This window comes from Rattus norvegicus, chromosome 7 (genome assembly GCF_036323735.1).
Source record: "Rattus norvegicus strain BN/NHsdMcwi chromosome 7, GRCr8, whole genome shotgun sequence".
In the NCBI taxonomy this organism is placed as follows: domain Eukaryota; kingdom Metazoa; phylum Chordata; class Mammalia; order Rodentia; family Muridae; genus Rattus; species Rattus norvegicus.
The window spans coordinates 47,264,359-47,289,321 of NC_086025.1; the positions used below are offsets into that span (position 1 = coordinate 47,264,359).

General features: G+C 38.6%; 1 protein-coding gene across 11 annotated transcripts in view; it reads right to left on the reverse strand.

The window, feature by feature from the left end:
• The window catches only part of Nav3 (neuron navigator 3), a 788,263-nt gene that overhangs the window by 325,782 nt on the left and 437,518 nt on the right, over nt 1-24,963 (reverse strand). Inside the window, exons 1-2 of one of the 11 annotated variants that reach the window (XM_039079110.2) lie at nt 14,597-16,732; nt 13,872-14,181 (exon numbers count right to left, since the gene is read on the reverse strand). The exons of 4 other annotated variants lie outside the window; for them this stretch is intronic. In XM_039079110.2, the coding sequence (XP_038935038.1) occupies nt 13,872-14,114 (243 nt within the window). In that variant the 5' untranslated portion in view covers nt 14,115-14,181; nt 14,597-16,732. Of the gene's footprint in view, nt 1-13,871; nt 16,733-24,963 lie in introns of those variants that run through there. 6 more of the 11 variants (XM_039079109.2, XM_039079112.2, XM_039079113.2 and 3 more) reach the window with 6 other exon arrangements.

Consider the following 24,963-nt stretch of genomic DNA (forward strand, 5'->3'; position numbering starts at 1 on the left):
GGTTTGGCACTGGAATGAAGACATCTACCATTTTGGCTTCCAGATTCTGGAGCTCCAGCCTTCCTTCTAATCTTTATCTTCATGCTCCATTTCATTGCTGTGTTTCTAGAAGTTTACACATGTCACCATTGTAATGACCAATCCAATCTCCTCTCAGACTGTACAGGGTTGTCCCAACACCATCACTAAGACTTCACCTTCACCTTCCAACTTTCAGTGTCTTACTTACCTTCTTCTTTCTGTTACAATTGGATAATCATCTTTCATTTATAAAATAGTACTTTATTTCATACACTGATGAACGGTATTCTCTCTGAAATATTTTTTGTCATGTTTACTTGGACAGATAAGAAATGTAATTGTCAATGTAAGTGAATAGTTAGCCAATGCCCCTTTGTCTTAACTTTGTTATTGTTTTATATCAAACTATTACTTTTATATTACATGCATATTTATATTGACTGAATATGTACTTGCTTTTGACTTATAATTATATACACCAAATTCTTACATCTGTACAACAAGCATATGAGTTAGTGTATACAATTACTCTTATTTTAGAAAGACTAAGACTTAGGCATAAGTTGTTTTGCCAATATCATTTTGCTAATATGGTCTGTAACATTCCAGGAAGACTATTACTAGCAGAATTGAGATGTCTGCTAACTTTGTCTTCTGCTTATATATTTCACACTGTTTGGATATAATTTTGGTTGTTATAGCTGAGAAGTGGCATGTATTTGTGTAATGGAGGGAGGAAGAAATGCTAGTAAATATTCCACAATTTGCAGAATACTATTCCAACCTTCACAACAAAAACTAGCAGATCCCGAAATCCCGTGGGAGGGAGAGCTAAACCTTCAGAGAGGCAGACAAGCCTGGGAAACCAGAAGAGACTGCTCCCTGCACACACATCTCGGACGCCAGAGGAAAAAGCCAAAGACCATCTGGAACCCTGGTGCACTGAAGCTCCCGGAAGGGGCGGCACAGGTCTCCCTGGTTGCTGCCGCTGCAGAGAGCCCCTGGGCAGCACCCCACGAGCGAACCTGAGCCTCGGGACCACAGGTAAGACCAAATTTTCTGCTGCAAGAAAGCTGCCTGGTGAGCTTGGGACACGGAAGCAGAATTTCTCTAGGAGGCACGGTCTGTGTTTACCGGAAGTCCCACACCCGCGGATCCCGGCCCGCAGCAGCTCTCTGCTCCCAGACCTGGTGAGAGAGAGACCCAACTGCCTGGTCAGGTGGGCACTCCTGAGGCTGCAGAGCGGAAGAGACCACCAACACTGCTCACCCCTGCCCACATCCCTGGCCCAAGAGGAAACTGTATAAGGCCTCTGGGCTCCCGTGGGGGAGGGCCCAGGAGCGGCAGGACTTCTGCGCCTGAGACACCGCCGGAACCTGAAAGAAACAGACCGGATAAACAGTTCTCTGCACCCAAATCCCGTGGGAGGGAGAGCTAAACCTTCAGAGAGGCAGACAAGCCTGGGAAACCAGAAGAGACTGCTCCCTGCACACACATCTCGGACGCCAGAGGGAAAAGCCAAAGACCATCTGGAACCCTGGTGCACTGAAGCTCCCGGAAGGGGCGGCACAGGTCTTCCTGGTTGCTGCCGCTGCAGAGAGCCCCTGGGCAGCACCCCACGAGCGAACCTGAGCTTCGGGACCACAGGTAAGACCAAATTTTCTGCCGCAAGAAAGCTGCCTGGTGAACTCAAGACACAGGCCCACAGGAACAGCTGAAGACCTGTAGAGAGGAAAAACTACACGCCGGAAAGCAGAACACACTGTCCCCATAACTGACTGAAAGAGAGGAAAACAGGTCTACAGCACTCCTGACACACAGGCTTATAGGTCAGTCTAGCCACTGTCAGAAATAGCAGAACAAAGTAACACTAGAGATAATCTGATGGCGAGAGGCAAGCGCAGGAACCCAAGCAACAGAAACCAAGACTGCATGCCATCATCGGAGCCCAATTCTCCCGCCAAAACAAACATGGAATATCCAAACACACCAGAAAAGCAAGATCTAGTTTCAAAATCATATTTGATCATGATGCTGGAGGACTTCAAGAAAGACATGAACACACTTAGGGAAACACAGGAAATCATTAATAAACAAGTAGAGGCCTACAGAGAGGAATGGCAAAAATCCCTGAAAGAATTCCAGGAAAACACAATCAAACAGATGAAGGAATTAAAAATGGAAATAGAAGCAATTAAGAAAGAACACATGGAAACAACCCTGGATATAGAAAACCAAAAGAAGAGACAAGGAGCTGTAGATACAAGCTTCACCAACAGAATACAAGAGATGGAAGAGAGAATCTCAGGAGCAGAAGATTCCATAGAAATCATTGACTCAACTGTCAAAGATAATGTAAAGCGGAAAAAGCTACTGGTCCAAAACATACAGGAAATCCAGGACTCAATGAGAAGATCAAACCTAAGGATAATAGGTATAGAAGAGAGTGAAGACTCCCAGCTCAAAGGACCAGTAAATATCTTCAACAAAATCATAGAAGAAAACTTCCCTAACCTAAAAAAAGAGATACCCATAGGCATACAAGAAGCCTACAGAACTCCAAATAGATTGGACCAGAAAAGAAACACCTCCCGTCACATAATTGTCAAAACACCAAACGCACAAAATAAAGAAAGAATATTAAAAGCAGTAAGGGAAAAAGGTCAAGTAACATATAAAGGGAGACCTATCAGAATCACACCAGACTTCTCGCCAGAAACTATGAAGGCCAGAAGATCCTGGACTGATGTCATACAGACCCTAAGAGAACACAAATGCCAGCCCAGGTTACTGTATCCAGCAAAACTCTCAATTAACATTGATGGAGAAACCAAGATATTCCATGACAAAACCAAATTTACACAATATCTTTCTACAAATCCAGCACTACAAAGGATAATAAATGGTAAAGCCCAACATAAGGAGGCAAGCTATACCCTAGAAGAAGCAAGAAACTAATCGTCTTGGCAACAAAACAAAGAGAATGAAAGCACACAAACATAACCTCACATCCAAATATGAATATAAAGGGAAACAATAATCACTATTCCTTAATATCTCTCAATATCAATGGCCTCAACTCCCCAATAAAAAGACATAGATTAACAAACTGGATACGCAACGAGGACCCTGCATTCTGCTGCCTACAGGAAACACACCTCAGAGACAAAGACAGACACTACCTCAGAGTGAAAGGCTGGAAAACAACTTTCCAAGCAAATGGTCAGAAGAAGCAAGCTGGAGTAGCCATTCTAATATCAAATAAAATCAATTTCCAACTAAAAGTCATCAAAAAAGATAAGGAAGGACACTTCATATTCATCAAAGGAAAAATCCACCAAGATGAACTCTCAATCCTAAATATCTATGCCCCAAATACAAGGGCACCTACATACGTAAAAGAAACCTTACTAAAGCTCAAAACACACATTGCACCTCACACAATAATAGTGGGAGATTTCAACACCCCACTCTCATCAATGGACAGATCATGGAAACAGAAATTAAACAGTGATGTCGACAGACTAAGAGAAGTCATGAGCCAAATGGACTTAACGGATATTTATAGAACATTCTATCCTAAAGCAAAAGGATATACCTTCTTCTCAGCTCCTCATGGTACTTTCTCCAAAATTGACCATATAATTGGTCAAAAAACGGGCCTCAACAGGTACAGAAAGATAGAAATAATCCCATGCGTGCTATCGGACCACCACGGCCTAAAACTGGTCTTCAATAACAATAAGGGAAGAATGCCCACATATACGTGGAAATTGAACAATGCTCTACTCAATGATAACCTGGTCAAGGAAGAAATAAAGAAAGAAATTAAAAACTTTTTAGAATTTAATGAAAATGAAGATACAACATACTCAAACTTATGGGACACAATGAAAGCTGTGCTAAGAGGAAAACTCATAGCGCTGAGTGCCTGCAGAAAGAAACAGGAAAGAGCATATGTCAGCAGCTTGACAGCACACCTAAAAGCTCTAGAACAAAAAGAAGCAAATACACCCAGGAGGAGTAGAAGGCAGGAAATAATCAAACTCAGAGCTGAAATCAACCAAGTAGAAACAAAAAGGACCATAGAAAGAATCAACAGGACCAAAAGTTGGTTCTTTGAGAAAATCAACAAGATAGATAAACCCTTAGCCAGACTAACGAGAGGACACAGAGAGTGCGTCCAAATTAACAAAATCAGAAATGAAAAGGGAGACATAACTACAGATTCAGAGGAAATTCAAAAAATCATCAGATCTTACTATAAAAACCTATATTCAACAAAATTTGAAAATCTTCAGGAAATGGACAATTTCCTAGACAGATACCAGGTATCAAAGTTAAATCAGGAACAGATAAACCAGTTAAACAACCCCATAACTCCTAAGGAAATAGAAGCAGTCATTAAAGGTCTCCCAACCAAAAAGAGCCCAGGTCCAGATGGGTTTAGTGCAGAATTCTATCAAACCTTCATAGAAGACCTCATACCAATATTATCCAAACTATTCCACAAAATTGAAACAGATGGAGCCCTACCGAATTCCTTCTACGAATCTACAATTACTCTTATACCTAAACCACACAAAGACACAACAAAGAAAGAGAACTTCAGACCAATTTCCCTTATGAATATCGACGCAAAAATACTCAATAAAATTCTGGCAAACCGAATTCAAGAGCACATCAAAACAATCATCCACCATGATCAAGTAGGCTTCATCCCAGGCATGCAGGGATGGTTTAATATACGGAAAACCATCAACGTGATCCATTATATAAACAAACTGAAAGAACAGAACCACATGATCATTTCATTAGATGCTGAGAAAGCATTTGACAAAATTCAACACCCCTTCATGATAAAAGTCCTGGAAAGAATAGGAATTCAAGGCCCATACCTAAACATAGTAAAAGCCATATACAGCAAACCAGTTGCTAACATTAAACTAAATGGAGAGAAACTTGAAGCAATCCCACTAAAATCAGGGACTAGACAAGGCTGCCCACTCTCTCCCTACTTATTCAATATAGTTCTTGAAGTTCTAGCCAGAGCAATCAGACAACAAAAGGAGATCAAAGGGATACAGATCGGAAAAGAAGAGGTCAAAATATCACTATTTGCAGATGATATGATAGTATATTTAAGTGATCCCAAAAGTTCCACCAGAGAACTACTAAAGCTGATAAACAACTTCAGCAAAGTGGCTGGGTATAAAATTAACTCAAATAAATCAGTTGCCTTCCTCTATACAAAAGAGAAACAAGCCGAGAAAGAAATTAGGGAAACGACACCCTTCATAATAGACCCAAATAATATAAAGTACCTCGGTGTGACTTTAACCAAGCAAGTAAAAGATCTGTACAATAAGAACTTCAAGACACTGAAGAAAGAAATTGAAGAAGACCTCAGAAGATGGAAAGATCTCCCATGCTCATGGATTGGCAGGATTAATATAGTAAAAATGGCCATTTTACCAAAAGCAATCTACAGATTCAATGCAATCCCCATCAAAATACCAATCCAATTCTTCAAAGAGTTAGACAGAACAATTTGCAAATTCATCTGGAATAACAAAAAACCCAGGATAGCTAAAGCTATCCTCAACAATAAAAGGACTTCAGGGGGAATCACTATCCCTGAACTCAAGCAGTATTACAGAGCAATAGTGATAAAAACTGCATGGTATTGGTACAGAGACAGACAGATAGACCAATGGAATAGAATTGAAGACCCAGAAATGAACCCACACACCTATGGTCACTTGATTTTTGACAAAGGAGCCAAAACCATCCAATGGAAAAAAGATAGCATTTTCAGCAAATGGTGCTGGTTCAACTGGAGGGCAACATGTAGAAGAATGCAGATCGATCCATGCTTATCACCCTGTACAAAGCTTAAGTCGAAGTGGATCAAGGACCTCCACATCAAACCAGACACACTCAAACTAATAGAAGAAAAACTAGGGAAGCATCTGGAACACATGGGCACTGGAAAAAATTTCCTGAACAAAACACCAATGGCTTATGCTCTAAGATCAAGAATTGACAAATGGGATCTCATAAAACTGCAAAGCTTCTGTAAGGCAAAGGACACTGTGGTTAGGACAAAACGGCAACCAACAGATTGGGAAAAGATCTTTACCAACCCTACAACAGATAGAGGCCTTATATCCAAAATATACAAAGAACTCAAGAAGTTAGACCGCAGGGAAACAAATAACCCTATTAAAAAATGGGGTTCAGAGCTAAACAAAGAATTCACAGCTGAGGAATGCCGAATGGCTGAGAAACACCTAAAGAAATGTTCAACATCTTTAGTCATAAGGGAAATGCAAATCAAAACAACCCTGAGATTTCACCTCACACCAGTGAGAATGGCTAAGATCAAAAACTCAGGTGACAGCAGATGCTGGCGAGGATGTGGAGAAAGAGGAACACTCCTCCATTGTTGGTGGGATTGCAGACTGGTAAAACCATTCTGGAAATCAGTCTGGAGGTTCCTCAGAAAATTGGACATTGAACTGCCTGAGGATCCAGCTATACCTCTCTTGGGCATATACCCAAAAGATGCCTCAACATATAAAAGAGACACGTGCTCCACTATGTTCATCGCAGCCTTATTTATAATAGCCAGAAAATGGAAAGAACCCAGATGCCCTTCAACAGAGGAATGGATACAGAAAATGTGGTACATCTACACAATGGAATACTACTCAGCTATCAAAAACAACGAGTTTATGAAATTCGTAGGCAAATGGTTGGAACTGGAAAATATCATCCTGAGTGAACTAACCCAATCACAGAAAGACATACATGGTATGCACTCATTGATAAGTGGCTATTAGCCCAAATGCTTGAATTACCCTAGATCCCTAGAACAAACGAAACTCAAGACGGATGATCAAAATGTGAATGCTTCACTCCTTCTTTAAATGAGGAAAAAGAATACCCTTGGCAGGGAAGGGAGAGGCAAAGATTAAAACAGAGACTGAAGGAACACCCATTCAGAGCCTGTCCCACATTTGGCCCATACATATACAGCCACCCAATTGGACTAGATGGATGAAGCAAAGAAGTGCAGACCGACAGGAGCCGGATGTAGATCGCTCCTGAGAGACACAGCCAGAATACAGCAAATACAGAGGCGAATGCCAGCAGCAAACCACTGAACTGAGAATAGGTCCCCTATTGAAGGAATCAGAGAAAGAACTGGAAGAGCTTGAAGGGGCTCGAGACCCCAAAAGTACAACAATGCCAAGCAACCAGAGCTTCCAGGGACTAAGCCACTACCTAAAGACTATACATGGACTGACCCTGGACTCTGACCCCATAGGTAGCAATGAATATCCTAGTAAGAGCACCAGTGGAAGGGGAAGCCCTGGGTCCTGCTAAGACTGAACCCCCCAGTGAACTAGACTGTTGGGGGGAGGGCGGCAATGGGGGGAGGGTTGGGAGGGGAACACCCATAAGGAAGGGGAGGGGGGAGGGGGATGTTTGCCCGGAAACCGGGAAAGGGAATAACACTCGAAATGTATATAAGAAATACTCAAGTTAATAAAAAAAAAAAAAAAAAAAAAAAAAAAAAAAAAAAACTAGCAGATCCCAATATCATTAATATTAAGCCTTTTAAGTTCCTGGTCCAAAAATTAACTGGAGTGGAAAATATTGAAACCCACTCAAGAGAAAGAGGATAATAGAGGAGGAGACACAATTAGGAAATAGAATGGGAGAGAGAGTTGCCCTTGAAAACTGTATCACTCTGGGTTTGTAGCTCAGTGCATAGAGAGCAAGTGTAGCATACCAGGGGTCCTGACTAAATCCCCAGCATCCCATAAGCAGGGAAGCAATGTCAACAATACAGGCCTATAATCTCCAACATTCCAGATGTGAGAGCTTGAGGGATCTGAACATTTCCATCAGGACCTCTGAATTACTTATGTTCTTTAGAGTGGGCATAACTTTATGTCCTCGGGGTCCTACTATAATGCTCTCTTAATTATACTCCATATAGAACATTACAAATTGAATGTGGTAGCTACTGGTTATATAACGTGCCAAGCTACAAAAACCCTGCTCAAAAGTTGATGGCATGTTTATTGACTTCATGTGTCTATAAATAATATATTTAGTAGTTTCTCTTTCAATAAAGGAAAGATGGTTATGATATTGAAAAGAAACAATGTGACCTACTGGCAAACCATCAACCAATGCGGGTAAAGCATCAGCACAGCAGACTGAGTCATATAAAGACTCTAGCAAGGTTCATCACATGTGAAGGATATGACTTTTAACATGATCTTGTAGTTTAAATAAGGAGTTGAAAATAAAGACTTTTTATAACACAGAACAAAATGATAGGCAACAGTTTCAGACTGCCAATGATTTCATAAGGACAATAAATTATAATGAAAAAAAATGACTCTTCAGCTTGTGGAGAAAATGTTCAAAGGTAAGCACTATTTTAACATTTTTATTCAAGTGCTATCAAAAGGACAAAAACCAATTAAAGCATCCCTGACGTCTTAGCTGGCAGAAGTACTGTAACTATGAAAAGGAACGATCATGTTCCTATAAACACAAACAAGAGAATGTGCAAGCACAGCTCACCTAGGGGACTGCAGGCTGACCTGCAGCTGCAGGGCAGGCCAGCTCTAGAAAGGCTGCCCTGTGAACAAGCCAGCAGGAGTGCTGACAGCCCTGAGCACTCGGGGAACCTTTGGGAAAGGAAACAGCTGGAAGCCAGAGCCAGAGACAGACTCAATTGACATCTGCTGCTCTATTTCCATCTTGAGGCTACTTTTATTCTGTTCTGTTTCTTATATAATTCAGTAGAGGCTATGTGTCAGCTTAATCGTCCTCTCCTAATAATTCTATATACTTGAACATAGACAAGGACTTAAGTACATTTCCCATCAATGGTGATTTAATACCTGAAATATATGAAACATTTCTACATTAACACCAAGGCTATCGATATCCCCCTTGGCACATTTTCTATCATCAGAAGTCTTCGTTGTTAGTTAAGAATTAACCTTTCCACAACCACACACTCTTACTTTGAACCTGTTTTCCACCACAATCTATCACTGAAAAACTGGTCAGTGTCTTTACCTTTCTAAACTTCAGTTTCTTTACGTGCAAAAATAGGACGATAGTTATATACATATACATATATATATTCTAAATCATAAATCATCTAGCTAGTGTGAACACTAAATATGATGCCCAGTGAAGTACCTGGTTCACCACCTAGCAGTTTGCAATTATAGATAATGCTAATTAGCATCAGATCCACTCAGCCATGGCTTATTTAAATGTCACTACCATGGTCATTGTGTCTAATTGTCACATAAGTGCTTTCTCCTTGGCTACTTAATGACTTCCTTCTCCACTGATCTAATCCTGCTACTTTCTCCAGATATTGCACTTTACTTTACCAACAGACATTCTGCAAAACTATTTCATTAAAATAGTAGGACCCCAGTCCTACCTGCCCACTACATAAACAACAACTTTTGAATACTTTCTGGAACAGTCCGTTCATAGAAGATTTCTCACAGCCTTATAAATCCACAAAAATTTTACTCATTAGGAATACCTATATATATATATATATATTGCTAATATATATCTATTACTAATACATAAATAAATATATTAATAGAATATATTAATATAAATATGTATGACTCGTATACAATATACAATATACAACATACAATATAACATGTAATATGTAATATATAGTATATAGTTAGAGCACCGAGGCAATGCTATGATACCCTTACTAGCCTGATCTACACAATGGGTTGAGGCTACAATTGAGGTCTTATCTAAAACAAAACCTAGGAAACAAGTAAAAATTGTAGAATGTGAAGGAAAGGGAATGCTAGACATATTATATTCGTATAATATAAATCGATATGTGTATGCATGTATATTACTAAACCTTAAACTATAGTGTCTCACCTTAAATAACGCATCTGGTTTTAAATATTAGACTGAGTCATTTCTAAACACTCGAATAAAAGACAATTCCTCATATTACCATCCTTAGAATTCATTGAGTAGGAACACTGAGCAAGTGATTCCTATTAGTACGAACCAAAGAACTAATTTTCACATTGCTCTAGATCTTCCCAGAAGGGTGTTAGTCCTCTTTATTTTTATTTCAATTGTGTGTACTTTTCAGCACTCCTTTGGCACTTGGAATGAGTTGTAAAGAGTGAGTGGTATTTATAGTATATGGTAAACTCAGAAAAGATACAAAAATTATTTTGTGGAGAGATGGGCAGGTATAGAGAACAAAAGGCTTCTTTCTGAATTTTATCCTCAAGAGTCTCGAGCAAAAGCTACAAATCTATAGTATCATCTTGGTACAGGTTTAGGGAAGAAGCCAGTTGAAAAGCAAGTGCATATGAGGAGAGAGGTTAGAACACTCAGATTAAGTTAAAAAAAAAACAGAAAAAATACATCAAAGGAAAACATCAGTCTTTGACATTTTTTATGGTACATTTTCCAACTGTACATGGTATGGTTTTATATATATATATATATATATATATATATATATATATATATATATATATATTTGAGAGAGGGCATGTGGTGTATATGGGAGGGATTGGAGAGAGGAAAAAAGAGGGAAAATAATGCAATTATGTTAATTTCAGAAACTAAAACCAAGTATTATTTTATTTTTAACAAAACTAATGTGATTTGTTTCAAGATAGGGGAACTAAGTTCTCTTAATAGTGCTAGACACAGGCTGGAGAGATGGCTCAGCGGTTAAGAGCACCCGACTGCTCTTCCAGAGGTCCTGAGTTCAATTCCCAGCAACCACATGGTGGCTCACAACCATCTGTAAAGAGATCCGATTCCCTCTTCTGGTGTATGTGAAGACAGCTACAGTGTACTTATATATAATAGATGAATAAATCTTTAAAAAAATAGTGCTAGACACTCAGGAAGAAGACATCCAGGAAAGGGAAGCTGGATGGAATTACCAACAGGAACAGAAGACTATCATTCCTGAATAAGGAAACTGTAAGGCAGGGGAAAGACCCTTCTGAATCTTTGATTAAGCTGCATGGAAGATGTGTTCAATGGGTGATGATGAAGAGACCGGGGCAAGAATATGAGATAATTATAATAACTAACCCTGTAATAAATAATGTCTTGATCAGTAGCATCTATTTTACTGCAAAACATAAAAAAGGACAGAGAATTCGGGACTAAGGACATTTTGGACATGGTAAGAAGTTTGTTCTCTCAGACCAATCACAAATCTGTTTGGTTCAATGAGTAGCTGCATATTCCACTGAAATGCTTTTTTAATGATAGCCATTTATTGTGGTTACTATCCAGGATTTGCTTCTCTTAGAAATGGAACCCGTAATTTTTCGAGGGGCACACAACTGTTCAGAAGAAGCACTGCATTTTGCAGTTTCTTCCACGGCTTGATAAGGCGGTAGCACTCTGAGAAAGCCAATGGCATGTCATAAAGCCTTCATGAAATGGGATTTGTCTTTTTCCTAGACTGGAACTCCATAATCCCCTTAAGATAGAAAGTTTGGAGCCATTAATGGGGAATGATAGGCAGAGTGGAGAGGTCCCAGCTCTCTGACAAAGTCTTAGCTTCACCATATTTATCTTCAGATTTCACCACCTGCCTGAGAAACAGTCTTTCCTGGTCTCCAGTAGTAATGTGATATTGGATTTCCTGCTGTATTCAACAGGAATTCAAGTCTAACTCTGCTTAATATATCTACCTTGATCATTTCTGCTATTTTCCCTTGCTCTTTAAATCAAAATATTTTAGATGTATTTCTCTATAACACATGGAAATACTTTAATATGCTGCCGAACCATGCTCCATATTTGTTTGAAATTTTCAGTCTTAAATCTGATAATAGGCATGGTAAAATTACTCCCCTGAGCACAATTATTCCTATAACTTTTCATGCCATGGACTCTAATTGAGATATCAGATGCTAGGATTGGAGAGATGGGTCAGTGGTTAGGAGCACTGGCTTTTCTGTCAGGGGACCTGGGTTTGATTCCCAGCACCAACATGGCAGTTTACAACTCTGTAATCACAGATGCAGAGGATCTGACACCCTCACACAGACATACACGGAGGCAGAACACCAATGTACATAAAACAAAAGAACAAGAAAAAGAAATATTAAATGCTTGATTAAGATGTGTAGACCAAAATGATTTACTCAAATTCTACTGGAAAAAAAGTCTTATGTTAAGGCCATTTAGCAAAATAAAAGTTTGAGCAAACATACAAGGTAACAATCATGTTCCACAGGGAAAATTCTACCTATCTATACATTTATGTATCATCTATCTATCTATCTATCTATCTATCTATCTATCTATCTATCTATCTAGGTATCAACAATATATATCTACTTATTAATATATCATCTGTCTATCATCTGTCTATCTACCATCTATCTATCTCATCTAGATTTTATTTCACTAGCTGGAATAGTAATATTATATAGCATGTATATAATTAAGCATGGAATGACAAACATAGACTCTATCTATTTCTACAGACCAAAAAAAAAACAAACAAAAAAAATCTATCTAAAGTAAAATAGGTGAACTCTTAAGATTTTATGGAGAAATCTTGGCCAAGTTTAAAAACTCGAACAGAAGAAGATAATTCAAATAGATAGCATGTCTAATTTTATCTCAATATGTTAGATAAAATGATTGGCTTTCTTTTGCAGTTAAATCCTTAGTTTGTCAATATAAAGCACACTTTGGTTACTTTTTTAGCCTATATTTGTATGTGGGCAGAAAACAGATGCTGCTGTCTCCTAGTACATCAGAGATGAGATGGTGAACTTGGAGAGACTTAGAAAGCTTGATGCATTGTTTAACGCTACACTGCAAGTGATACTTAGGACAGCTTAGAGTAGTGCTTCTCAACCTTCCTAAAGCTGCAACCCCTTAAGACAATGCCTCATGCTGTATTGACCCAAAACCATAAAATCCTCTTTGTTGCTACTTTATAACTTTAATTTTGCTACTCTTGTAAATTATAATATAAATATCCAATAAGCAACCTATCTGTACGTGAACCACGTGAAAGGGTCATTCAATTTCCAAAAGGGGTCGCCACCCAAAGGCTGAGAACCACTGGTGTAGATCCATCTCTAGCAAAGGGCTTCAGCTGCAAGGCTGTGCTAGCATACTGCCTCTGGAGCAAGCATTTGAGGAAGGCTCAGCACCCAAGAGCTCATGAAATACCAGAAATTATATAGTTGAAAAAAAATGTCAGCAATAAGAAAAACAGCAGGGTTTCAATTTGCAAACAGAAATCCTGATAAATGTGTTGTAAGAAGGAGAATATTTCATTGTTTTTTCTTCACATTACAATAAATCAAACAGCTAACATTCAAACATTCAAACCACACGGATGACATTTGGAGAAAAGTGACAGCATCCACATGGGACTTTATAGAGATTTCCTTTTACAGGAAATGTGTATGAGAGTAGGCTCCTGTTTTCTTATACCTGTGAATGTCACTAAGAGAGCAGTACCTAGGAATAACTATATTAATAAGTAATTACTCATTTCATTAATAAGAATGCTGGCTATCCAGATATTGAGAATACTGGCTATCCTATACAGATATTCAAAATTCTGTTCATGACTTTTGCAACTACACATTAAAATAACGTTTGCAAATTCCATGCTCAGTCTCACATCTGTACCCTACTTATACCAGAGTTTCTCCAAGAGTCACCATCTCTCAAAGTTCCTTGTACAACTGAAGAGAAGTTTCTCTTCTTTTTTAAGTCTGCAGTGACCTTCAGCTACTAACCTTGCTGTCTTCGATGTCCTTGGCTGTTCCCTGCAGGGCTTTCTTCTCTCCAAACTCACAGGTTGATTTTAATGTGAGCTGGCAAGAAAGAATTGAGCGCTCCGGTGTAGCAAATTCCAAAGGTCTTGAAGAACAGCGCTGTGACACACTGATGCCAAGATTCGGTATCGGAAGAGCAGCGTGAACAGGCTTTGGCCCAACAGCTGGCTGTCTCAGTTTTGAGGCAACCCCAAGGACAGGCATGGCTTCTATAAAAGTATCTTTGTGTTGCCAAAGAAAATGCTCCTAACCTCAGTCTGGTAGACTCCAGCTTTAGTATTTCCAGAAGAAAAAAAAAAAACTTTAAGCAAAACTAGCAGTCATCTGGATTTAAGAGAAAGAGAGGAAGAAAGAAAGAAAGAGAGAGAGAGAGAGAGAGAGAGAGAGAGAGAGAGAGAGAAAGAAAGAGAGAAAGAAAGAAAAGAGAGAAAGAAAATCAGATAGACAATAACTTTCAAACTAACTTTAGGAAGAGACAAATTTTTTTCTCTTCTGAGAATCTGTCTTGCTAGTTCAGATTCTCACATTCTCTTCTCTCTCTGTCTCTCTCTGCCTCTCTCTGTCTCTCCTCTGTGCCTCTCTCTCTCTCTCTCTCTCTCTCTCTCTCTCTCTCTCTCTCTCTCTCTCTCCCTCCTCTCTCTCTCCCTCCTGTTCAGTAAGTTAGTGTTTGCAAAATAAATTCTTACAAAGCCATTTTTGTAGGATTATAGAGCTCCTCCTTTTGTTTTCTCCTCACTACAGCAGCAGCAGCCTGGGTTTTGAAACCCTGATCTTTGAAAGGAGAGAGGTCAGGGTGAGGGGAGGAGGGAACAAAGGAAAATCCCTTCAGTCTAGTTTCAGCCTAGTTGTCAAAGAAGCCAAAAGACCACAATAGTGGATAGCTAAGGGTTCTTCCTGACTTCAGAAATAACCGGCCTGCATTTTCTTTCTAAAGGAAAAAAAAAAAAAAAAGCAGGTCACTGTCCAAAACAAACAGCTGTTGGAAGAACTTTTAGCCCGGAAACAATTTCAGCAATGAAGCTGTTTGTCTAATTTCCAGCTATTTTTCACTCTTGACAGCCAGGAGCCACGGTGTTCATTCTGCTTCATCCCATGAAATCAGGCTAAACTGGAGTAACAGGACAGCCAGCTAAAGCAACTGAAGCCTTCAGCAGACCTTGCCTGCTTATGTTACAAACTGCTGTAAACACAGGAAGCCAGGCATTAGATGCATGCTGATTTCTAAATGTGATGATGCTATTCTCATTCCCAGGACAGCAATGTCCCATGCAACAGTTAGGGAGCTCAGCACGTCAGGCATTAGTGCAAGCAATCTCTGGAATCGCGTGGAATGCATGCACTCACTCTCGGTGCTTTAATGTGCAGAAGAGAGAGTAGGGGCAAAACTATCCACAGTAAATGAAAGAAGTCATTTTTGCAGCAGACTCAATAAGCTTCTTTACCTGGGGCGTGTGGGACAAAAGCAAGTTTGGATTGGAGAGGTGGACATCTGTAAATGTCCTCCTCCACGAGGGTTACTCCCTCAGCTCACTAGACCACTCTTATCTTGAAATTCTTTCTTTAAAATCCACCTCTATTTCCATATCTAATAATAACCCTTTGCTCTGAGACAAAAGAGCCTGGAATCAGGAGCCTTTAGAACTCAGATTATCCTCAGTTCCTTAAGTCTAAGAATGACTTCCCTAACCAATCAGGAATTTCTTACTTTTGTAGCGACCTCTACGCCTATGTTAAAATTCACTACTTTTTCTGAATCTCCTCTTTTTGCTTGAGGCTGTTGGAATTTTCAACTTGTGTGTCTGGTTGTTTCACCTTCACACTTTAAAAAAAAAACATGTATCACTGATCTGATCCTCCTTCTGTATCTGCTTTTATTTGTGAGACTTAGAAGTCACAAGCAGGAACCACAGTTTCCCTGATAACAAGCAGAAGAATTTCGATTGAGATGTGCTGGGGGATGAAACTCAAAGTCACGAAGACAGAAAGGAGAGGGTTGGGCACCATTCAAATGAGAAGTGCTTTAAACAACGGCTAGCTTTAGCTCCACCTGAAAGTTTACATGTTTAAAAAAGTTTCCAAATCCCTGCTCAATACTGCTGACACAATTTGTAAAATCTCTCTACTACAATCATATTGGATTCCATTTTGGCTAAATAAAAACGAGGAGGAGAGCCACGAACACATGCATCATTGTCCTGGAAGACACTTTGTACATAGGAAACTTGCCATTAGTTAGTAAAGCAACATGTGCACATAACAGTATCTGGATTTTACTAGTCCTTTCTACCAACAGGATGAACTTTATTTTGTATCTCTCATGTTTCTACTGAGGAACCCCTTTTGTGTAATTAAATTTACAATTTCACACGTGTATATTATACATTGTTTGGCCACACTCTCCAGCTTCTTTACCCTCTAACCACCACCAAGCCTCTCCCTTTCCCCACAGCTTACCATGTTCATGTATTTCTAGGGGTTTGTGCTTCATGTGAGTTTAATCAAGAACTTTGGTGCTCACAGCTAGTTCTGAAAGCAATAACTTTTCCTCTCCTAGAATCTCTCAATAGTCAAGAGCTGAACAGCGAGAGATAAGACTTCCTTAGTCTCTTCTCAATCCGTATCTAACTTTTGAGGTATCCGTCTTGTACAGACTCAGTATAGACAACCGCAACTGCTATGAGTTCATGATAACAATGTCTGCATTATGTCTAAAAGATAGCTTCTTAGCGTGTTGCAACTGTTTCTCTCTGTCTTGGTCTCTCTCTCTCTCTCTCTTTCTCTCTCTCTCTCTCTCTGTCTCTCTCTGTCTTGGTCTCTCTCTGTCTCTGTCTCTGTCTCTTTGTCTCTGTCTCTCTGTCTCTCTGTCTCTGTCTCTGTCTCTGTCTCTCTCTCTCTCTCTCCCTCCCTCCCTCCATCCCTCCCTCCCTCTCTCTGCTCTCATATTGCCTTTGTCCTCTTTCACACTGTCCTCTTGGTCTTTGAACAGTGGTATGAATGTCTTTCTTGGTCTGATGCTTCATCCAATTCTTATTCTTAGTATCTTATTAGATAAGTTTCTGCATTCACTACCATTCACTGCAAAGAGAAACATCTTTGACAGAAAGTGTCATTAATCTATGGATATAAACATAGACATTTAAAGGCAGTTTTATACTATATGAATTTAGCCAAGAAATACAGAAAGTTTACATTTAGTTTTTACGATCTCTCCAGCCTTGATTTTTTTTTTTTAAACTGATGTTACATGCCAGGCACAAATTTTCTCCTGTTGAAGACCTTGAATTCTATCAGCGAGTTATCCCCATAACAGTGACGCATGTACTGTACTGGTAGACATATCTTGCCTGCGAAGTTAGTATTGTATTTGTAGAGCGAACACCTGAGCAAGGCCGTTGATGCCCCTTTTCCCCCAGCATATTACACAGCAACTTCAGGAACTAAGAAACTTAGCCAGAATGGATGATGTTTCCAGCTTAGATTGTTTCATTCTTCTGTGTTTTGCAACCAACATTTGAGATGCTTTCTCAGCAACAGGATCTCATTCTGATAGGCAACTACAAGTGTAATAGCAAGAACCTGTTTTGTTTTGGAGTCTCTGGGGCCTCTCTAACCAACAAAGCATAGGAAGTTTCTTTGCAGGTGGCACTGAGATTTTTGCCTAGGGACCCGCCACTTCTGGGAGTAGCAGTATTTAGCAGTAAAGGGTATCTCCCTTTAAACTAGACTCTTTAAATTACATTTTTTATTATTATACAAAGTACTATATTTCCATATGAGATTTTAATACCATCCTTCATTTGCCTACTCTCTTTTCAATGGCAAATAATGGAATGAGTCTACATGTCTATCAATTGATAAATTGATATATATTCATATATATAACCTATAAAATGAAACGTTATTCATCTGTAAAGAAATGAAATTTTGGGCAAGAAAAAAATAACTGTGAGGTAAAACAGGGCCTGGGAGAGAAGCAACATATGTCCTCCCTCATATGTGGATTCAATTTCAAATATTTGAATTTTGGGTGTCTTATTTGGAACATATATAGAAACCAGATACCCAGAAAGAAATCATTGATATTTAACTTAAGGGAGAAGGGAGAGTAGAACAAAGGTGGTATGGAAAGAGAGGAATTCTGGGGCTAGCAAGGCTTAAACCAGGTGAGGGAAAGAGGATGGGTGACTGAAAGGATGGGGGAGGGGTAACTCTTCAAAAATGTTTAAAGATAGCTTATATTTTTATATGTTTTACTTATTTAGAAAATGGATATTCTATTTCTCAAATATAATCAAGATTGTAATTATATAATATTTGAAAAGAAATTATCGAATGTTTGTACAAATGCATTCTTGAATGTCGTTAAGTGGCATAATCGTGATTGTGACAGGATTACACTAAATGAAGATCTATAGTAAATAAGTGATATTCTTCATTGAAGGTTTAGTATCATACACAGTCTTCCTATACACTTCATGGTCTTTCTACTAAATAATATTTTTGATTACTCTTTCTATCATCATAAATTATTATTTTTAAAGAAAAAAATAATCTAAATTTAAAAGACGCAGCAGTAAAGTGAAGTGTGTATGTTTTTACTGATGCAACATAGAAGGAATATGAACACAAGACAGAATACTCAGACAAACTTTTAAAAGGTAAATCAGTTCCATAGGCTCTGTAAAATGGAATGATAGAAATCAATCCCTCACCAAGCTGTGATCTAGTGATTTCTAGTCTCTGAGGAAGTGCTTCATAATTGACAAAATACTCAACACATTGTGAATTCTGGAAAATAAGCACTCCTGAGCTAAAGGCTGTTCATCATCTAATGTGATATGGAAGGAAACGTGCCTTCTGAAATCCTCACATTGAAAGCAAGATGACCCAACTAAAAATAAAAGAGCTTATGGGGAAAATTATTCTAGGAATATTCCTCAAAACATATATACAATTTTTAGAGTAAATCACCAGCAAAGGTAATATTGGTACCTTGGAAGATCATCTGGACCACCCAACAATGCAGCACTGTGTAGAACTATTTAAAAAATAACTGAGTAGAAAAGCTGGCAAGACTTTAATTACGAATGGTGAGGAAAATCCAGTGGGAAGGCAGACTCTGAGCCAATGAGATTGCCTTTGAAATATGAAAAGAGAATCACAAATATATAGGAGTTGAAAGGGAATAAGAGGCACATGAAGTTGGGTAAGATTAAACACAGGGACTTGAGTTTGTGGTTCTTAGTCTTGTTTTGTAAATATTCTTGAAATTACTCCCAATTCCTTTTGAAGCATTCAAGATTAGAGATTTGTGTTCCCACCAAAGACTCTTCTCTGACTGTTCTGCTCCTTGTAACTTAGAATAAATTATAGGAATGATAGGAATGGTTTTATGTGGCTTCACAGAGCTATGCAATGTCTACACTAAGCCTTCAAAATTAACATATTTATCAATAAATAATTATTTAAGTAGCACCTTGGAAATATATTTTGAAGTAGAACACACTGGAACTCTAAGAATAATCACAATGGAAAATAAAAGTTTATATAATATATTAAATATTGAATATATTCAATATTAATATATTTATTATAGAGTTAATATTAAATGTTAAATATTATAATATTAAATGTTAAATGTTTATAGTAAAGATATTTATTAGCTTTTTGCTTTCAAGGGTCTTTGCCATACTAGGCAATCCATGTCATTGTGACTAAAACGTGGAGTTGAGAAGTATAGTCACTGTTAACCAACTCTATCCCACAACATCCACCACCAAAATCAACTTTGAGGCAATCTAGTATGTGTTAGAACCTGTCATTCCATCCAAAGAATGCCATTACTTTGAGAACCAGAGGGGAAAATTCACTTGGATCCAGTATCAGCACATTCATGTAGCCTTGTCACATTCGAGATCTCAGAAATAGTTTCTGCTACATAAGATCTTCTTGTCAAATACCCCAAAGTAAAACCACCTCAAGATGTTATTGACCTACAGTCATATGTACTCAGATAGCACACTGCTATCAAAATGAGTTTTCTCCAATTCAGATCAACAACCCATCACCCGGATGGAATCCTTGCTAAAACTCCATCAGACTTAACCTAATTCTACAGAGTAGGAGTTACAATGGTAATGATAAAGTCTGATAATCACACTTAAATAAATCAATTGTCTTTTTACCCTAGAATTTAAGGTCTGTAATTTACAGACCTTATCATTTGATAATCTGTTCTTAAGCTGAACCTCCCATAACCAAGTACCTATTTAACTACTTAGGAGATCTAAGAATTTTGAGGCAGGCAGATATCTATTTTATGAAATGAAAGAAAAGTGCACTGCTTAAGGGATACTGTGAGAACTAGAGAGATAAAACATGTACATTAAAACCAGTACATGAAGTCCATGTTCCCTAGATGCCAGTATCATAAGAAGAATACGTCTCGAGTTAGAGCGGTGCTTCTCAACCTTCCTAATACTGCAACCTTTTAACAGTTCCTCATAGTATGGTGACCTCTAACTATAAAATTATTTTCCATGCTACTTTATAGCTGTAATTTCCCTACTGATATGAATTGTAATGTAAATATCTGCTGTTTTATTTTTTTCAGATGGGCTTAGACAACCCATGTGAAAGGGTTGTTTGACACCATCCTCAAGAAAAGTCATGACCCACATGTTGAAAATCACTGAATTAGCAGGCAGAGGTCAAGGAGCATAATATAACCAGGATCGTTAGCTTTGAAGGCCATCCAGAGACTGCTCCACCTAGGGATCCATTTCATCTGCAGACACCAAACCCAGATGCTATATTGCTGACAGAGCCTGATATGGATGTCTCCTGAGAGGCTCTGCCAGAGCTTTAGTGATACAGATGTGGATGCTTGCAGCTAACCAACAGACTGAGAACAAGAACCTCAAGGGAAGAGTTAAAGGAAGGACTGAAGGAGCTGAAGGGGCTTGCGACCCCAGGAAGAACAATAATATCAACTAACCAGACCCTCCAGTGCTCCCAGGAATTAAACCACCAAACAACAAATACACATGGAACGACCCCATGGCTCCAGCCCCAGATATAGAAGAGGACGGACTTATCTGGCATCAATGAGAGGGGACGTCCTTTGTCCTGTGGAGGCTCCATGCCACAGCATAGTGGGATGCTAGGACTGTGAGTGGGACCAGGGTTGGGGGAGCACCCTAACAGAGGCAGGGGAAGGGAGAATGGGATAGGGGAATTGCAGAGGGGAAACTGGGAAGGGGGCAACATTTGAAATATAAAAAAATAAAATAACTAATAAAGAAAACAAAATAAATTTAGAAAATTACTGAAGAAAGCTAAAAAAAAATAAGATTAGCTGGCAAGAGAGAAAGAAATACAATCCGAACACAAATACAGAAGCACGAAAAGTCCAATGGGACACATTTCTACCCAGCTTCTCCCTGCCATATCTAACAGGAAATATGGCGTGGGCTACTGGCACACCTAAAGTTAAACTTACAAGCAAGGAGGGGATCTCGCCGGACTACACTTTAATGCCAAAGAGTATTTCAAAAGGTAAAATTTCACGACAAATCGCAAAACATCTACTTTAGAAGAAATGGCACAAAGGGGGAAAGTCCCTATTTAAAATGTTCATAAGGGGCAACACGGAATCACGATGCTAATTTGAACATGATCCTAAAATCCAAGTGTTCTAGTGAACTAATCCACGTGAGCATCCCAGTCATCCAGATAAGGATCATGTCCCACCTCTCTTGAACTTCTCCCCAATCAGGCAGTAGCTGAAGCTTCTGAGACCCATCCCGTCCTGAAAATTCAGCAAAAAGGAAAGCCAGGAGTAGTTTTGTACCTGCATTCTTCACTTTCATTTGGCTTCTCGTCTTCCTCTTCATTGTTAAAGCTGATTTGGCTCGTGAAAGCATTTGAGCTTCGTTTCTATCAGTTTGGCTGGTTTTGTTTCTGTGTTCGTTACGGGTAGGACGTGAGAATCATCCGCAGTCTGGGTATGTGAATAGAGGACGTTCATCTGCCTCGTATTGAGATTTGCATTCTTTCCCCATGAATAGTAACTGGACAGCCATTTTTAACCTTTGAATTGAATAATAAGCTGCCAAATTCACAAGGTGCGGTTTTGGACTGTCACAGGCAGAGTGTGGCTTTCCTAGTTGCTCTAACTCCCTCATCTGGGCATCATGATCTCAGTCTAGTTTTAGCTCTTCCAATGATGGGCCGCCATGTTTTGAAATATCCCAATAAGCTATTGATGTTAAGTACGCTCTCGTAGGTTCATGTTTCAAGTATGTATGTTTGGAGCAATGACGTTTGCCCATGCTTTTGGTCTTATTACCAAACTTCAACCCTTCTTCCTTAACTTTAGATATAGCTCTTATTGAACACACATTTAAACTAGTCTTTAAAATCAATGAATGCATTTTCTCAGTCAGTAGCTCGCCTTCTGTTAGGATGACTGCTCCAGGTATCTGACTATCCCTCTTCTCTAGCCGTCTTTGCGATGATTTGGGGTAGTAAGCAGTCATGGAGATATGCATTATACTTCTCTGAGGAGCCAAAGGTAGGTTTGAAAGCTGCCCATTGTAACCATGGCATCTATCTTCAGATAAAACACTAAGACAAGTCTACTTATAACCATGACAGGTTTACACTCCTAAGCTTCTCCTGCAATTCAGTCACTTATAAGTGCATGTATAACCTGGATCTTGTTGCAATGCCCTGTACCAGTTGGGTCTTGAGAAGATTGCAGAAAAAAAAAACCATGATGGTCTCAGCGAATTCTACTATTTTTAATAACAATAGATTCCTTTGCTTCACTTTTCGTGTGTGTGTGTGTGTGTGTGTGTGTGTGCGCGCGCGCGCGCGCGTGTATGATGACCAGAAATTGACATTAGACATTTCCTTTTGTATCTACCCACTCTATTTTCAGAGAGACTAGATCGCTCACTGTACTTGAAGCTCACACATTGGCTAGAATGTCTGGCCATTGAGCTCCTGGTTTTGTGTGTCTGCTCCCCTACAGTTGGTATTATACGCTTGTACCACCATGGCTTGATTCTAAGGATCCAAGCTCCTCACACTTTCCCAGCAAGCGTTTTACCCACTGAGCCATCTCTTCAGAGAATTTATCACTTCTTGAAGGAAGCATTTCAGTATAAAAATTCCAAGTTACACTTCTGCAGAAAAGTCATTACTTGCGTGATTTATGAGAAGTCTGTGGATGTCTCATCTTTGTTCCTCTTTACCGAGGCTCCTTTATCCAACTTCTGTTAAGATTCTCTATTCGTCCTTCATTTTCACCTCAACTCGTACACCTGTTCTCTGTGTATTATATCCATTAGACTCTTTTACATTTTTATTGATATTTATAAAATACCCATATCCTTACTCATTTTTTATAAAATCACTAAATATTTTAGCTCCCTATTTACTCCAATGGCCCGAATTACGTATCTGTTGGGCCATTTCCACTTTGACAAGAGTCACTATTTCTCTAAAACCTAGAGTCTGCCTTTAGACTCTCTGTGCTTCATTTTGCACTCAATTAACTCCTAGTGGTTCTCAGATCTCATAGACTTTACATCTACATCACTTAATCAACTATTGACCTATAACTATACTATTTTCTTTATAGGAATTTCTTCATCTATAAAAGTTCCATGTGGGTATTTGAACTATCATTTATCCTGATATAGGTATGATTTCATATACTTTCTTGACTATGTAGAATATACATGTAATAGCTGCTCTAGAATGATTGTTTTCTGGTTTTATTGTTTTTGTCATTCTTATATACATTTCTATCACTAAATCATTTCCTTCCCATTACATGAGTCATAACATTCTCTTTTACATTCCAAGTAACTTTTTACTGAAGGTATTCAAAGTTTAAATATTCATGTAAATTGAATTGAAACTTTGCAACAGCATGCAACTGAGTTGTAAGATTTTCATATTCTCTTTGTTAATGAAAATGTAGATTTACATTGTCTGGGGTTAATTTGCCACTGTTAAAAATAATACACTTTGCTCTATGTATGTCTCTTACATTAAAAGAGATCTCTTTACTATGGTTAAGAGTAATTTCAGTTATGTCTATTTGTGTAAGTTCCTGAAATTATCAATATGTGACTGTTCTGTGAATTATTTTCTTGGTCTGTGTTTATTTCCTTTCATATATGTTTAGGTCACTTCTACCCAAGATTGAGGGGACCACCTCTGCAAGTCTTCTATCTCCAGTGGTCATCCCCATTCTTTCTGTCTCTGAATATGTATCTGTCTCTCTTCATGACAATCCCATTCTTTCCATTGGCTCTCCCTAGTTCACCACATCTTCTCTCTCCAGAGTCTTCTACCCTTGACCTGTTTCAAAGGTTCAAACACATAGAAATTTCCAATTACTAATAATTTTTTCACCACAAAATCAATAAAACTTCTCAACTCTATTGGAAATGTTTATCCATAGTATGTGTGTGTGTGTGTGTGTGTGTGTGTGTGTGTGTGTGTGTGTGTGTGTATAATACCTCCACAAGTAAGATGGCATTCTGATCATTCCCTTTCAGGGACTGTAGTCCTTTGACATCTGTCTAATGAGTGGCTGATGTTTTATAGCCTGCATACACATTTGAGTTAAGGAAGAGGTTCAAGTATATCCCTTGAATCTATAATGATTTCAAGTGAAAAAATAGATTTTGGGTGTTTTCTGACACCTAACTAGAAAATTATTATGGATGTATCTATTTTAACATTAATTTACAAGGAATCTTTATTCCTTATTATCCTTAATTCAACTATCTTCCATAACCTTAGAAAATAAAGTTTTATTTTAATGGATTCCAAATTGTTTGACTAAGTTGGCTTATCTTCAGATTTGATGTGGACATTAAATTGGGGAAAGATACAGTAAATGCAGAGTAAGAATATTCTCTAGATGTGGCTTTTGACACTTAAAGCACTCTACTCTGTTGTAGAATAACTTTTTCTGGATTACCTACTGGTACCATTGTTACTCAGAGATATCTTAGGGGAAATGGAACAC